Below are 13685 nucleotides of genomic sequence, written 5' to 3'. Positions count from 1 at the left end.
AAAACCAAAATTCTTGTTGTATTGTATGTCTTGTGGACGTCTATGGGAGATAAGTTTTGCACCATATGTCGCACCATATGTCGCACCATATATCACAAAAAAAAAACAACTTTCACATAAGATGCAAACACTGAAATGTGTGCAAAATGTTTTTGAGAAAAATGATAACATTACTTTAAACCGGCGAGTCTCAGCCCTACAATAAATGTCTATACATTGACATGGTTATACTTACTGCTATAACTGTAGTGCTTATTTTGCATGAGGTAATGGTTTCTCTCTCTCAGGCTGGTCCTGTGTGCCGTTGGCTGCTAACTGAAGGGTCAGATAAAGTGATCCTGGCTGCCTTCAGATTAAAGGACAGCATTCTGTGCATTCCTATCTGGTGAGACGGCGTGGGCTCACTCAGCACAAGGAGAAACAGTGGCTTTGCAGCGCTTCTCAGCAATGCTGCTCAAGCACATCCACATCACACAAGGCTCAATTGGTCAAGCTGCACTTCCACTATACTGGACTGTACCACCTGTGACTGTGACACCTTCAGTATCAGAATCAGAATCACACACATCTCAGACAACACAACACAATTACCATCCCGATATACAAATATTGCACCTAATATACAAATATTGAATCCAAACTGGATCGCTATTGACAAGAAAATGCACAAAAAGACAGACAGGATGAGATGTCAAAACACTCTGGCTGCCATCTTCTTCAGTTACATGGTTTCAGCTACTACGCTCGAGCACTACAGTCCCCAACCTCCACTTTTTCATCCCTGCCTCATGGAATTAAAACAATAGAGATACAATGAGATTAAGAATAAGGCTGGCCTTTGGGCTTGGCCATCAGCCTATGTTTACATTCTCTCTCTCAAAGGAAGTGAAGGATGAAAGCCCCCTTCAACACAAGACCTTCGTCCACATTCTTTCAGGCTGCCCTTGGACACTTTTAAATGGACAAGTCTACTAACTTGGCAGAGGACAAAGGCCCTTCTTTAAAAATGAGCCTCTGCCAATGATCTCTTATTTAGTTAATAACAGATCTTGAAGGCGATATGATTAGCCCATGCTTAGAAGCTTAATTCTCAGTCTATTAAAGTGTTTCACAGTGTTGTTTATGGAAATGCTACCTTAAGCGACTTTGAGGAATTAAGGCAAATAATACAGTATGAAGAAAGTGATCAAATAAAAGTATAAGATTTTAGATTCATCTTCAGTAACTGCTTTATCCTGGTAAGGGCTGTTGTGCATCCAGAGTCTATCCCAGGAACACCGGGTATAAAGTGGGAATGCCAGTCCATCGCAGGGCACCATGCACACACACACTGACAACTAGTGGGCAATGTAGTGTCACAAATTAACCCACCAGCACGGTTTTGGGAGGTGGAAGGAAACCGGAGAATTTGTACGAAGCTTACATGGACACGGGAAATCAGAAGCCATTGTGTTGCCCATATTTGCATTGTATCGTTCATTAAATCGGCATCATTGATTTCTATACATGCACAGTGCAAATCAATTAAACGAACATGTGTGGATTAAATGTCTTTCATATCCCCTCTTGTCATATTTTGTCTTGTGATGCTTCATTCCTCACCTCCTGTACAAACAGACTGTAAACATCATTATTGTCAAGCCCTAGAGTCATTCAGTGCTTTTTCTCTGCTCTTGTGAAATCCCATTTACAATAGTGACACATTTAGAAAAGTCTGTCAGGCCTGCTCAAGATGGCAAAAAGATATATGAAGTCACAAGTGAGCAAAGCATGCATGCAGAACTGTATACAGTAAAAAAAAAAAGAAAAAAGAAGAAAAAAAAAAAGAAAACGCCCCCAACTGCTGCCAAAATATGCAGAGCTTACAGGAATGCTGTATGGGGCCCTCTCTGAGCAAACAAAGAGAGTACAGTCAGCCTCTCTTTCCCCTGTGCTACCACATCCGCACATCATTAGTCGGAAAATTCCTGATATATGCCGTAATTTTTTTGCTGGTACAGGCAACTCTTTAATATCCAGATGCTGTTGCACCCCCTCGATCAGTTTTTCTGCTGCTCTGGTCCGCTGCCAAGACATCATCAGCAATCAATCCATACAGAGGTAAGAGTAAGAGCTCACCACTGGACAGCCATTGGTGAGGGTCACACAGGAAATACCAAATAAAAAGCTCCTCGTGCATCATGCTGTGCCTCTGTTTGTGATGTCTGTTGCAGTTCAGGAACCCAACCTCTTTTTTTTCCTTTTTCGTTTCTTCCTTCCTTCTTCTTCCTTTTTTCGAATACCGGAAGAGATATCTAAACATTCCCAGAGTCTGTTGCACGTGTTCTCCTGCATGCCTTGTTTTCTTTTTTTTTTCCCCAGCCATGCCGCTGCCTGTGTGTCTGTCCAGAGTAGAAGCACATTGTCTGGCAGAAACCGACTTGCTGTGCTTCCCCTCGGCACAAGAACCTTCTGGAAACTACAGCTCAAAATAAATCTCTAGTTTCATCAACAATTTTGATCAAAAGTAAACCTGGCTTCATGTGAGTGCATTTAGGACAACAAAAATCTTCATGGGAGAAAAGTCTGGAGCCGTAACCCCTCGCAATAGCCTTCCAGTTTCTCAGACATATGACAAAGTTATTTAAAGCAATTACTTGTTCCACTACATCTGAGGTGCTAGTAGAAAACGGTTTGAGAGAAGGTTATTTGTACAAGCCTCACCTATTATTCCGGGTGTAACAGGGACCTCATGAAGTCAAATTACATCTCACCTGTTTCATATCAACATTCCTTAGCCTTTCACAGACAATACACACACTACACATTACATCCAGACAAAGAGAGCCAACTCAAAAAAGAGACCATTTTTGAAGGTTTTGCATAAAGACAATATTTGAATGTGAGTTGGAAAAAAAAAAAAAACATTCAGGAAGTTAAACCAGGAATAACAGAAGAATACTGAATGTTCACTCTTCCCAAGCACTCTCGCTGGTTTATATTTGAGTGCCACCGTACCATCACTTTAATCATCAGCTCACCTCCTGGTTCTGAAAAAGTTCCCACTAGAGGTGGAGATGACACTGCCTTTCTGTTCTCACTGGCACACTTCTAACTCCCCACTTCATTCTCTTTTTACTCAGCTGATGTTTCAGGGACTGGCACCTTATACGGGAAATGCTATGACTGGAATACATCTGGGTACTATAGGTGAGACAGAGCAGCTAAAGCGAAAGCTTGGAGAACAAAATCATTCATCGTAAGAAGCTAAAGGTTACGGGTGTTGAACGATGAATTTCTCCCAGCCACGCATACAAAGGTTCAAACAACCGGCATGCTCATTTGGGGATATTTAAATTATATTTTCATTTTCATTTCAGGGGACTTTAAAATCTAAAGGTTAGAAGTTGGAACGAATCTTAATTACTCTTCGGATAGCCGGTAACAATTCAAAACAGACAGTAGGGATCCTCCTGCGATTGTTAACCACCATGTTGGGTAGAGGTTAAATACTTCCGTCCCAAAAAAGCCATTTGTCTAAATCCTCCTCAAATATAAGCTTTTTTTTGTACACAATAATCTGCTGTTTATATAATTCACCAAATCATCTATTTTATTAGCCTCATTTGCATGCACAAATAGTTGGCAAAAATTGCTAACTGAACTATTATGCTGGTGCCACAGTAAACTGGCACATTTTGCTCTCAACCGTCTCCAACTGCAACATGTCTGAGCAAATCTAGAAATGATGTTTACATGGCAGTTGATTTAACACATATGGCATATCGTTGGCTTTTTTAAACATATTTGGACAAGCAAACATTTGATCTATCTCAGTTGAAACAGTGCCTATTAATAAAGTTGATACACTCTATCAAATGACACATAAAATTGACATTTAGCAGTAATTTTCACAATTTAAATTAATTTTTTTTAAAAAAGATCAGTCACATGGAAAAAGTAAGTACACCCCTACATTTGGAAGTGGTAGCTCACTGGTTAGGACTTTGGACTTCTGATTGGAAGGTCACGGCCAAGCTGCCACTGCTGGGCCCTTGAGCAAGGACCTTAAGCCTCAATTGCTCAGTTGTATATGAAAAAAGAGATTAAGTCGCTCTGGATAAGGGCATCTGCCAAATGCCATAAATGTAAATGTACATTAATCACACCTTCTAATCCATATAATTTGAATCAGGTGTTCAAGGTTGTTTGCCAGTGATTAGAACCTGCTTAGGGAGTGCAGGTGGAACCAGTCTTATTTATACCCCTCTCATATCTAGTACCCTTTGGTACTGAGGTATATGGTGTCACCGTGCCAAAATCTAAAGAGATCTAGGCCTTCAGAAAAAAGGTTGTGGATGCCTATGAGTCTGGCAAGGGATTTAAAAAGATCTCCAAATTATTTGCGATACATCATTCCACATTCCACTGCAAATGACGCAGATTTTAAACGACTTCCAATTTGTCCAGGATCGGAGAGGCCAGAAATTCAGCTCAAGAGCAGACCATCTGATGCAAAAAGAAGTCTCTAAGAAACCCAACATTTCATCACAGGATCTGCTAGTACGTCTTGCAGCTGTTGGTGTCAAAGTGCATGCTTCTACAATCAGAAAGAGATTGCACAAATTTGACCTGCATGGGAGGCGTGCCAGGAAAAAGGCTTTGAAAGACTACAGTTTGCCAATGAGCATATAGGCAAAGACCAGGCCCTTTGGAATAATGTGCTCTGGACAGATGAAGTAAAGATAGAGTTGTTTGGCTAAAGTAACAGCAGACATGTTTGGTGCAGACTATTGATATTTCTGTTGGATGAATGATTGAAAAAGGTAGTTTTGCCTTCAGGTATATCAACTTCATTAATAGGCACTGTCTCAAAGATGATCAAATGCTTGCTTGTCAAAATATGTCAAAAAAGCCAACAATTTCCATGGGGTGTACTAATTTTTCACCTGACTGTATGTCACGTTGTCATTTTCGAGTTTTCGTATTTCGGGCCCTATCAAACCTGATAGTCTAGATAGTTTGGTTTACAGAAGTGATGAGCATGGTGACCGCTGGAAGCAAAACACACAGTAAGAGAGAGAGAGAGAGAGAGACAGAGAGAGAGAGAGAGGGAGGGAGAGACGGAGAGAGGGAGGGAGAAGGCGGTGGTTAGGTTTTGCCAACATGAGGAATTCATTCCTCTGGAAGAGAGGAAGGAAGCATCAGGGCCCAGAGGACCCACAGCAAAGGCTGCTGTGCAGTTTGTGGTATGCAGAAAAACAGTTGCTGGATCAAGTCATTTTTAACACAGCACAAAACAAGCTGTATCAGGCCACTCGAGCTGCATGACACCACAAACACCATGCAAACAATAGCAGTTTCTGTACTGTTCTGTACTGTTTACAATCCTGTAAACCTTAAATGCTGGGCTCTGATGGATCCAGACTCACATTCCTCACACTACCTACTCGTTCTGAAAAGTTTCATGTAGTCTCTATGAATTTCAATAATAAGCTTTAAGATGGATAACTGAATAATAAGCTGACCAGCTGAGGGGATAGCAGCCTCAAATGAAGACTGAAATCATTTATACTGTATATTTCAAAGACACAAAAGTTCTGTTGCTGTATTGCATTGCATCAGACTCAGCTGCTTAATTCACTTGAGTCATCATGAACTAGAATGTGATAATTCTTTATCATAAAATCTTACATCTTACCCTTCACCATATTAAAACCCCTTACTTTCTATTAGTTAGTACAATTATTACAGCTGAGTGCAAAAGTTTGCATCTCCAAAAACAAAACACTAAAGAAGTGGTGAGGCTTATTTTAGTATATATGCTCCCAAAGACATAATGCAAGCATCTTCAATTAGCCATTTTAAAAAGCAGCTTAAAACTCTGCTTTTTACTTAGACATGTTGTTTAATTTGCCATTCTATGGGCAATTTTCTAAATGTAATTTGTATTAAATATTTCTTTTTAATATTTTATTTTATTTTATTTTTTTTAAGTTTCATAAACAAATGATCACATTTATCTTTATAATTAATTACTTAGTCATGGTTACTTTGTTATTATTATTAGTTTATTATTGTTATTTTTAGAATGTCCATTATATTTTTATTTTCTTTAATTTTTAGATAAATTATTTTTCTGCTTCTTCCCTAATGCTGACTTTAATTTGAAAGTTTTTTTTGTAAAGTTCTTCGATCTACATTTTAATATATGAACATTGCTATATAAATAAAGGTGCTTCTTTTTCTTCTTCTTCTTCTTCTTCTTCTTCCTCTTCTTCTTCTTCTTATTATTATTATTATATCTTAGTTTCCGGGGCAAAAAGAGTCAAATGCACCACTTTTTTTTTAAATTGATCTACAAAAATTCTAATAAATGATAACAAAATGTGTGTGTGTCCTCCAAGAAGGCATCAATGCAAAACAATTAAGCAAAATAAACAAAAAAGGGAAGTGTTCGCATGACCATGTAATTTGGCAGCATTGGCAGACAGGAATATTACAACTGGGAGGATCACAAAAGCTACTCAGAAGATACACAAAGATGCTAGAGACAGTTATAAATGCAAAGGGTGGACATACAGAGTACTCGTGTATTATTATTATATTTATCCAACATTGAGGAAGGGCGTGCAACGATTTGGACTTCTATGGTTTTGCTTTTTTTATCTTATTTTTCAACACTATTTTGCCATTAATGATGATATGATAATGAAGGAACATCTCTGAGACCTGATACAATGATGGTCTGGGTGGTATAAATTCAGTTTCTCTGTCTTCTTCATTTTGTCCTCAACTTTAGCTGAGGTAAAAATAACACACGAATCAGAATAAATTATTCAGGGAATATCCATTCAGTTAATCTTCAGTAAATCTAATTTTATGAGCAACATGTTGCACATAATGTTCTCTTGGGTGCTTTCCTAATGACTTTCATGAGACAATCCTTAAACAGTCTTAAACGGACATTCCACTTTTACACCAGTTTCTGTTAGAAACCGGCATCAGTTTTCAACACGCACCATTACCATTGCCTTATTCTGATCTCAGCGTGTGAAAAGAGAAGGCAGCAGAAGGTACATTATGACCATCATAAAGCGTGTGAATACTGTGCTGTAGCTTAGTAACCAAAGCAGCTTCACCTCTCTTCTGTCTGTACATGACCCAGGATAAACACCAGCTAATGTATCCAAAAAGGCAAGAGGGCGAGAAAGAAACATTGCTATATTTTGAGCTTTTGCCCCGAGGCTTTGCGCCGTCAATCAGAGGTGCACAATGGCCACCGGGAGAGTGGAGTCGTTATAATGATCAACAATGCAGTGGTCCCATGAGATTTGAAGGGTCAGGCTAATCTCCACATCGGCAGCACCCAATGGGTGGTCTGCCAGCTTACACTCCCTCAGTCTCTCCCTGTCTCATCTACATGCTGGAAGAACGAACAAGAGCTATGAGACAGCCGCACAATGGCAGTGCTCATGCTAAACACTTCAGGAATTTTGAACATGTTCTGAACTTAAAGAATTTTAAATAAGTACAATAATTTTTCCATAAGCAGGGCTGTATAATTTAGTATAACCAGCCTTTAAATGTCATGAAATCAGTCCTGTATTTAATAATCATTTAATTCCACATATGCTTTTTCTCAAGTCATCTTTGGAATTTTTTACATATACATTTATAGCATTTGGCAGACGCCCTTATCCAGAGCAACTTACATTGATCTCATTTATCCAACTGAGCAGTTGAGGATTAAGGGCCTTGCGCAAGAGCCCAGCAGTGGCAGTTTGGTGGTGCTGGGATTTGAACTCAAAAACTTCCAACCTTCCAATCAGAAGTCCCATGTCTTAATCACTGAGCTAGTGTAACAGAGTGCAAACATCACTGTTAAATTCATGCAGAATTTGGGGAAATTTACCATTGGCTATTGCACCACTATATTTGCATATATTTGCATACCTTATATAGGGGGTTAGAGCATTAGAGCATGTGTAATCTGCTCGCATGTGCTGAGCTATGTAACTGCACCATCATAGGGTTGGGTTTTTCCCGTTTTTTTCCCGTTTTGTTTGTGTCATTCATAAACTGATGGTCTCTTAGTTTACTGTTATTTTGTATTAATGCGAATTGATGAAAGTAATGAAGGAATGAGTATTCTTTTTTTAGTTTCTGTTTCTAAGGGGTTATTCTTCTTCTTGCAGGCTTCCAGACAGAACCCTGCAACAAGAGCCGTTAAGGGTTCCACAAGAAGGACCTGAGTGAATTTTTTTTCTAAGAAACTGCTGATCTCCTAAGATTTTCACACACAACACAGTCTCTAGAGATTACACATAATGGTGTGAGAAACAAAAAAACATCCAGTGACTGGCAGTCCTGCTGGCAGAAACACTTGATGATGAGAGCAGTCAGACGAGAATGAGCAGACTGTTTTGAGCTGACAGGACGGCTGCAGTAACTAAAATAATCACTGATTACAAAAATAGTAAGCAGAAAATAATCTCAGAATGCAGAAGACATCAAACTTTGAAGCAGATAGGATACAACATCAGAAGACCACACTGAGTTCCACTCCTCCCAGTCAGGTGTGCACAGGATCACAGACACTGGACATTTGCAGATTGCAACAAAAACCATTTCTCCTCATTCTGATGTTTGATGTGAACATGAACAGAAACTCTCAACCATTGTGTGGCATGAATGAGCAGGGACATACATAGGTGTCCTATCAAAGTGAATGTGTGTGTGTGTGTGTGTATGTATGTATGTATGTATATATGTATGTGCATAAATATGTATATACAAAAACACAATGAAGGCTGCTGGATTCTGCTGCAAAAATAAGAAGTGCAACAGTCAAAGCCAAAGAAGAACGGTGGCTGGTTCTACAACATGCTCAGTAAAACTTACAGCTAATTTCCTTAAAAAACTGCACTAATTGTACCTGAGACTACTATTTTTATCTTTATTGTCACACCAAATATGTATTTTGTTTCATTTACTACTGTTTACTGCTCTTTACATTATTTTTATATAATGTAGAAACATTATTTTGAAAGCATCTTTGCTCTACAGCAAATATATATATATATATATATATATATATATATATATATATATATATATATATATATATATATACATTGCCATGAGCCAGGTAGCATCTAGTCAATATCCATGACTTAAAAAAGACATTAGATTTCTCATAACATGAGCATAAACACTGACTAAATAGGTGAACACTGACTAAATATGTGAAGACTGACTAAATATGGACCTCTTCATGTAAAATCCCCAAGGGACATGCCTTCATATATTATGTAAATCAGACAGCTAAAAACAAGCCTTTCACTGAATGATTCATCTTGATTGTCAGACACTGACAGGCATTAGACATCTTTTTGAAACTATTCTGTTTCTCTGCATGCTCTAGATTTGAATATCATCTATCTAGTTAGCAGGTACTTAGTAGTTATTATTTATGATGGGGGGAAAAAGCAAACAAATAGTGAACTCAGAGCCTGCTTTGCATACCCGAGTTTATCGTTTCTTTATCCGGTAAAAGACAGAGAGGAAGTGTTTTAGCCACATGGAAAGCAGGTGATGTGGGGGATTCCAGATGCAGGAAAATGAATCAGAACATTCCAACATTCACTTTTCACCTCTCTCTCTCTCTCTGGCTCTCTCTCTCTTTCTCTCACACTCTCCTTTCTCAAGTATATCACTTCTCTATATCACCCTCCCTCCCTTTCTCACAAACTCTTCTTACTGTCTGTTTCTCACCATGTGTCTGTTTCACAGTTGATTTAACAGTGAAGGTGGGGTTCTCTAATATCTCTGGTGGTACCAGTTCAACTTACAGACACTCAACTGCCTAACCACTGAAACCACACAACAGAAAGAACCTTTTAGCAGTCATTCAAATTTCACAAACTGAATTGACAGTGAAACCGAGTGGGTTAATACCTGTACTTGAGGCTGTGCTACTGAGTGGGGGTTCCGTTAAGTTTCTACAAATTTCCCTCAGATACCTCAGAAAAAAGTCCAGCAGATGATATGCAATACTCGCTTTCTAAAATGCTTAACAGACCAACACAATACACATTTGAGTAGCATCTCCTATTTTCAGTGTGAAGTGGAAAAGATACAATGTCCATTCACAAGCTATATGCTATCTCTTGACATCAGAGCTCCCTTCAAGAGACTATGGCTTCAAAGAATGACAGGGGGAATTCACTGATTCAAACACGTGATCCATTTCATCTCCAGACCACTTTGTGGGGCCCAATGACATTAATCAGCCAGTCTCATTTTACACTTTTTATACACCTGCTGTTAGACTAACAGCTGATGGGTGGCTTTTCTTTCAGTGCAGCTCACTCCTGTTTGGGAGCTGTCCATGTCAGACTCAGGGGACCAGCTGATCTTTTCACTTTACTGCAGGTCACTTTCTTAAACTTACCAAAGGGGCATTATAGAAATAAATCTAACCAGGCCTGCACCTAACTAAGCTATTTTTTTTTAAAAAAAATCTCTCCATTGCTAAAATAGACCTGGGTGGACTCAAGAGACGGGGTAGAAATGTAGAAACATGGGGTTTAAATGCAAAGATGAGATATCAGCTTTATAACAAGCTTTTCCATGAAGGACAATAATGGCGATCGTGATATTTATTCTTAATTTTGGATCAGTGATATTGGGATCAGTCACTAATGTAAAAAGACATACATATTTGCAGTGTCAGGAGGCAGGTAGCTACAAGTAGCAGCGCTACTAACTTAATGACTTTTCCAGTAGCGTAGCATCAGCGGATTTCAAAATGACTAAATAGTGAGCTACTGTTTTTCACCAAGTAGCAGTGTAGCACAAAACTAGCCAGCTAGATATTTCCCCCCAAAAAACTGAACCAAGAGTAGTGGAATTTAAATCATGAGTAGCTTGTAGCTTGTAATACTTTTTTTTTTAAAAACAAGAGAGTGATATTAGAATCAGGTTCATTTATTATTGTAAGATCCCATTTGTTTTGTATGAATGTTTATAAATGTGAGTTCATAAATTTGCTATGTAGCTCATGTTCTTGGACTGTTTTTTTTTTAAGGTAAAGGTGTATACAACAACCATGAAAAGAGGGCAAGGAAATGCCAAGTGGACTCACCACTGATGTAAGCGCCATCTGAAAACTGTATATGCGTGCCAGGCCAAAGTCTGCCAGTTTGATCTGTCCTCCACTGGTGACCAGAATATTCTGAGGCTTCAGGTCTCGGTGAACCACACGGTGTGAATGAAGGAAGTCCAACCCCTGCAGCAACTGGTACATCATATCCTGAAAAACACAGAAAACCCAGATATTCCCTATTATCTCTGGTCCAGATATGTCAACATTGCTTTATGGATGAGTAGCAGGCTAATGAGAGGGTAAAGGAAATCAAGGAAGGAGAAAGAAAGGAAATGTTCAAAGATGTGAGCAAATTATCACAGGATGCTGTTGATATCAGAATTTCTGTTTGGAAAATTTTGGCGCTTGGCTTGGCTTGGCTTGGAGGAAAAATTGAGTGTGGCCCTTTAATCTGTAGCATGGCAGATGTTGTTAACTGATATTGACGCAGGGCCGGAAAGACATGTTACTTTAAAGTCCTGTGCTGCTGGGCCTACACTTCCCTGCAGCTGTCTTTCGAGCACTTGTTCAGTCTGTGGGCCAAGCGAAAAGCAAGCCTTAATGCCTATGAAATGAGAGAAAACGGCTTAACTGCCATTTCCTCTGGTGTAACTTGCACAATAGGAGCATGAAAAAACTACAGCCATGGAGGCTCTTGGAGCTGCCCTGATGGTCAATAAGCAAAGGTGTCTGACAAATGGGAAAGGGTTTTAAAAAAGCAAGCGACCAGTTGTTGCAAGAATTGCCCCAAACTAGAGGCACGGGTTGATGGCAGTCCTGGAGAAACCTGCCTCCAAGACCTCACAAGTGACATGGATCCGAGCCCACCACCCCATTCAGTCCCCAACCAGCTGGTAAGTGATTAAAAGCACTGACACAATAGTGTGCACACTCAAGCGGAAAACATTTGCAAACGGCACAGATCTGGTCATAAGAGGGAAGGGGATGGGGCCTCTGATAATGCGGATAAAGGGAGCTAGAGCCAAATGAACGTGTGTATGAGGGTGAGGCCTGGGGGCATGGTGGCCACCATAAACAAGGGCCCCTTTCTAAATGCCCATCCAGCCATGACCTACCAGACCTACCAAGCTGCCGTGGCACAGGCAGGCTGGCGCAACGGCATTATGCCTCATCAGTTACTCTGCTTTGGCTTCGAGCCATATTGCCACATTTCCTCAAGCATAATGACCCAAGGACAAAACAAACACTCACCCCACAGCCCTCTTTTTTGTCTTTTTAACTTAAGCTGCACTGCGTCTACTGAGATTGTATAATTAAAGGGTTAATACCACTGACCTGTTTACTTAACGTCAATTGAATAGGATAAATGAAAATAACAATATATCTAATAACAGAATAACAGGCAGAACCTTATCCCATGTAACACCTGTTAAGTGGCTACAGAAAAACCTCTCCTTGTCTTCCACAGTGCAATTCAAGAGGCTGAATTTAAAAGCTATGGAAGTGCCACTTAGTGCATTTCATTGTGTAGCATTACCTCATAGCGAGAAAACCTGATTACAGCTTAAAACCATCTGCTTAAGCAAGCAACAGCATCAACCTCAAACACCCAGGACAAACACTACACCTGTCCTCAACATCACCTCGTTTGCAAAGGACATGGACAGAGCACTAAGGAAAAAAGAGAAGAGACAAAAAAACACAGTCTCCTTAAAAACAGCAGTCAAAACAGAGCCTCCAGAAGGCACCCCCCATTCTCATGCTAATTCATGAGAGGCAGCCATATTGTTTATTGTAGCCTGGCACAATGCAAGACATCTGCCAGTTAGCATTAGTTGTAATTCCCTCCCCATGCTTCATTAGGCTCTCCTTTATGGGGCGGAGACAAGCCTCAGAGAGACGCTGAGCCTGGAATGGCCGGCCGGACTTGCCAACACAACACCAGCTGCTTGATGTCCTTCCAGCCCGTTTGATTCTTGGGGCCTTTTTCATCAATTAGCATGTGGTGGGTCCAAAATGAGGCAGGAGTGGACAGAATGGGGGATTTGGAGTGGATGGGAAGGAGGGGGGAGCTGGGAGCTCTGCAATCTGGTGTCTTTCTGGGAGGGCGAGAGTAAATGAAGTTGTTGGGGGTCTTTAGCAATACTGCACTAGAGCCTATCATCTGTCCCTAATGTCCACTATATCATGTTCTGATGAGAAATCCAATCTGCTCAAGAAATTGCAACCTGACTATATAGTTTTCCACAAACTTATTTTGGTTAATTAAGCCTTATGGGTGACAGATTAAAGCACAAACCAACATAAATGAACTTAATAAAGGTTTGGGCCATCATGAGCTACAAGAACAGATTCAGTGTGCCTTGGCATATATTCTACAAGCCTCTGGAACTATTCTGGAAAGATGAACGTTGTTCTATCAAAAGATATTCCCTTAATTGGTGTGTTGATGATGGTGGTAGAGGGCACTCAGTCCAAATTCTCCCAGGTATTTAACCAGCGTGAGATCTAGTGACTATAAAAGCCATAGCATAGAATTTATTCATGATACATTTACTCATCAAAACGTCAGTTCAGTGAGCCGTTATACCCTGTC

General features: G+C 39.9%; 1 protein-coding gene across 1 annotated transcript in view; it reads right to left on the bottom strand.

The window, feature by feature from the left end:
* The window catches only part of cdk6 (cyclin-dependent kinase 6), a 42954-nt gene that overhangs the window by 17519 nt on the left and 11750 nt on the right, over positions 1 to 13685 (bottom strand). The window contains exon 4 of the mRNA XM_053612459.1: positions 11129 to 11296. Within this exon, the coding sequence (XP_053468434.1) occupies positions 11129 to 11296 (168 nt within the window). The remainder of the gene's footprint in view (positions 1 to 11128; positions 11297 to 13685) is intronic.

The sequence above is a fragment of the Ictalurus furcatus genome, chromosome 24 (genome assembly GCF_023375685.1).
Source record: "Ictalurus furcatus strain D&B chromosome 24, Billie_1.0, whole genome shotgun sequence".
In the NCBI taxonomy this organism is placed as follows: domain Eukaryota; kingdom Metazoa; phylum Chordata; class Actinopteri; order Siluriformes; family Ictaluridae; genus Ictalurus; species Ictalurus furcatus.
This window is presented reverse-complemented; position numbering and strand designations above follow the sequence as displayed.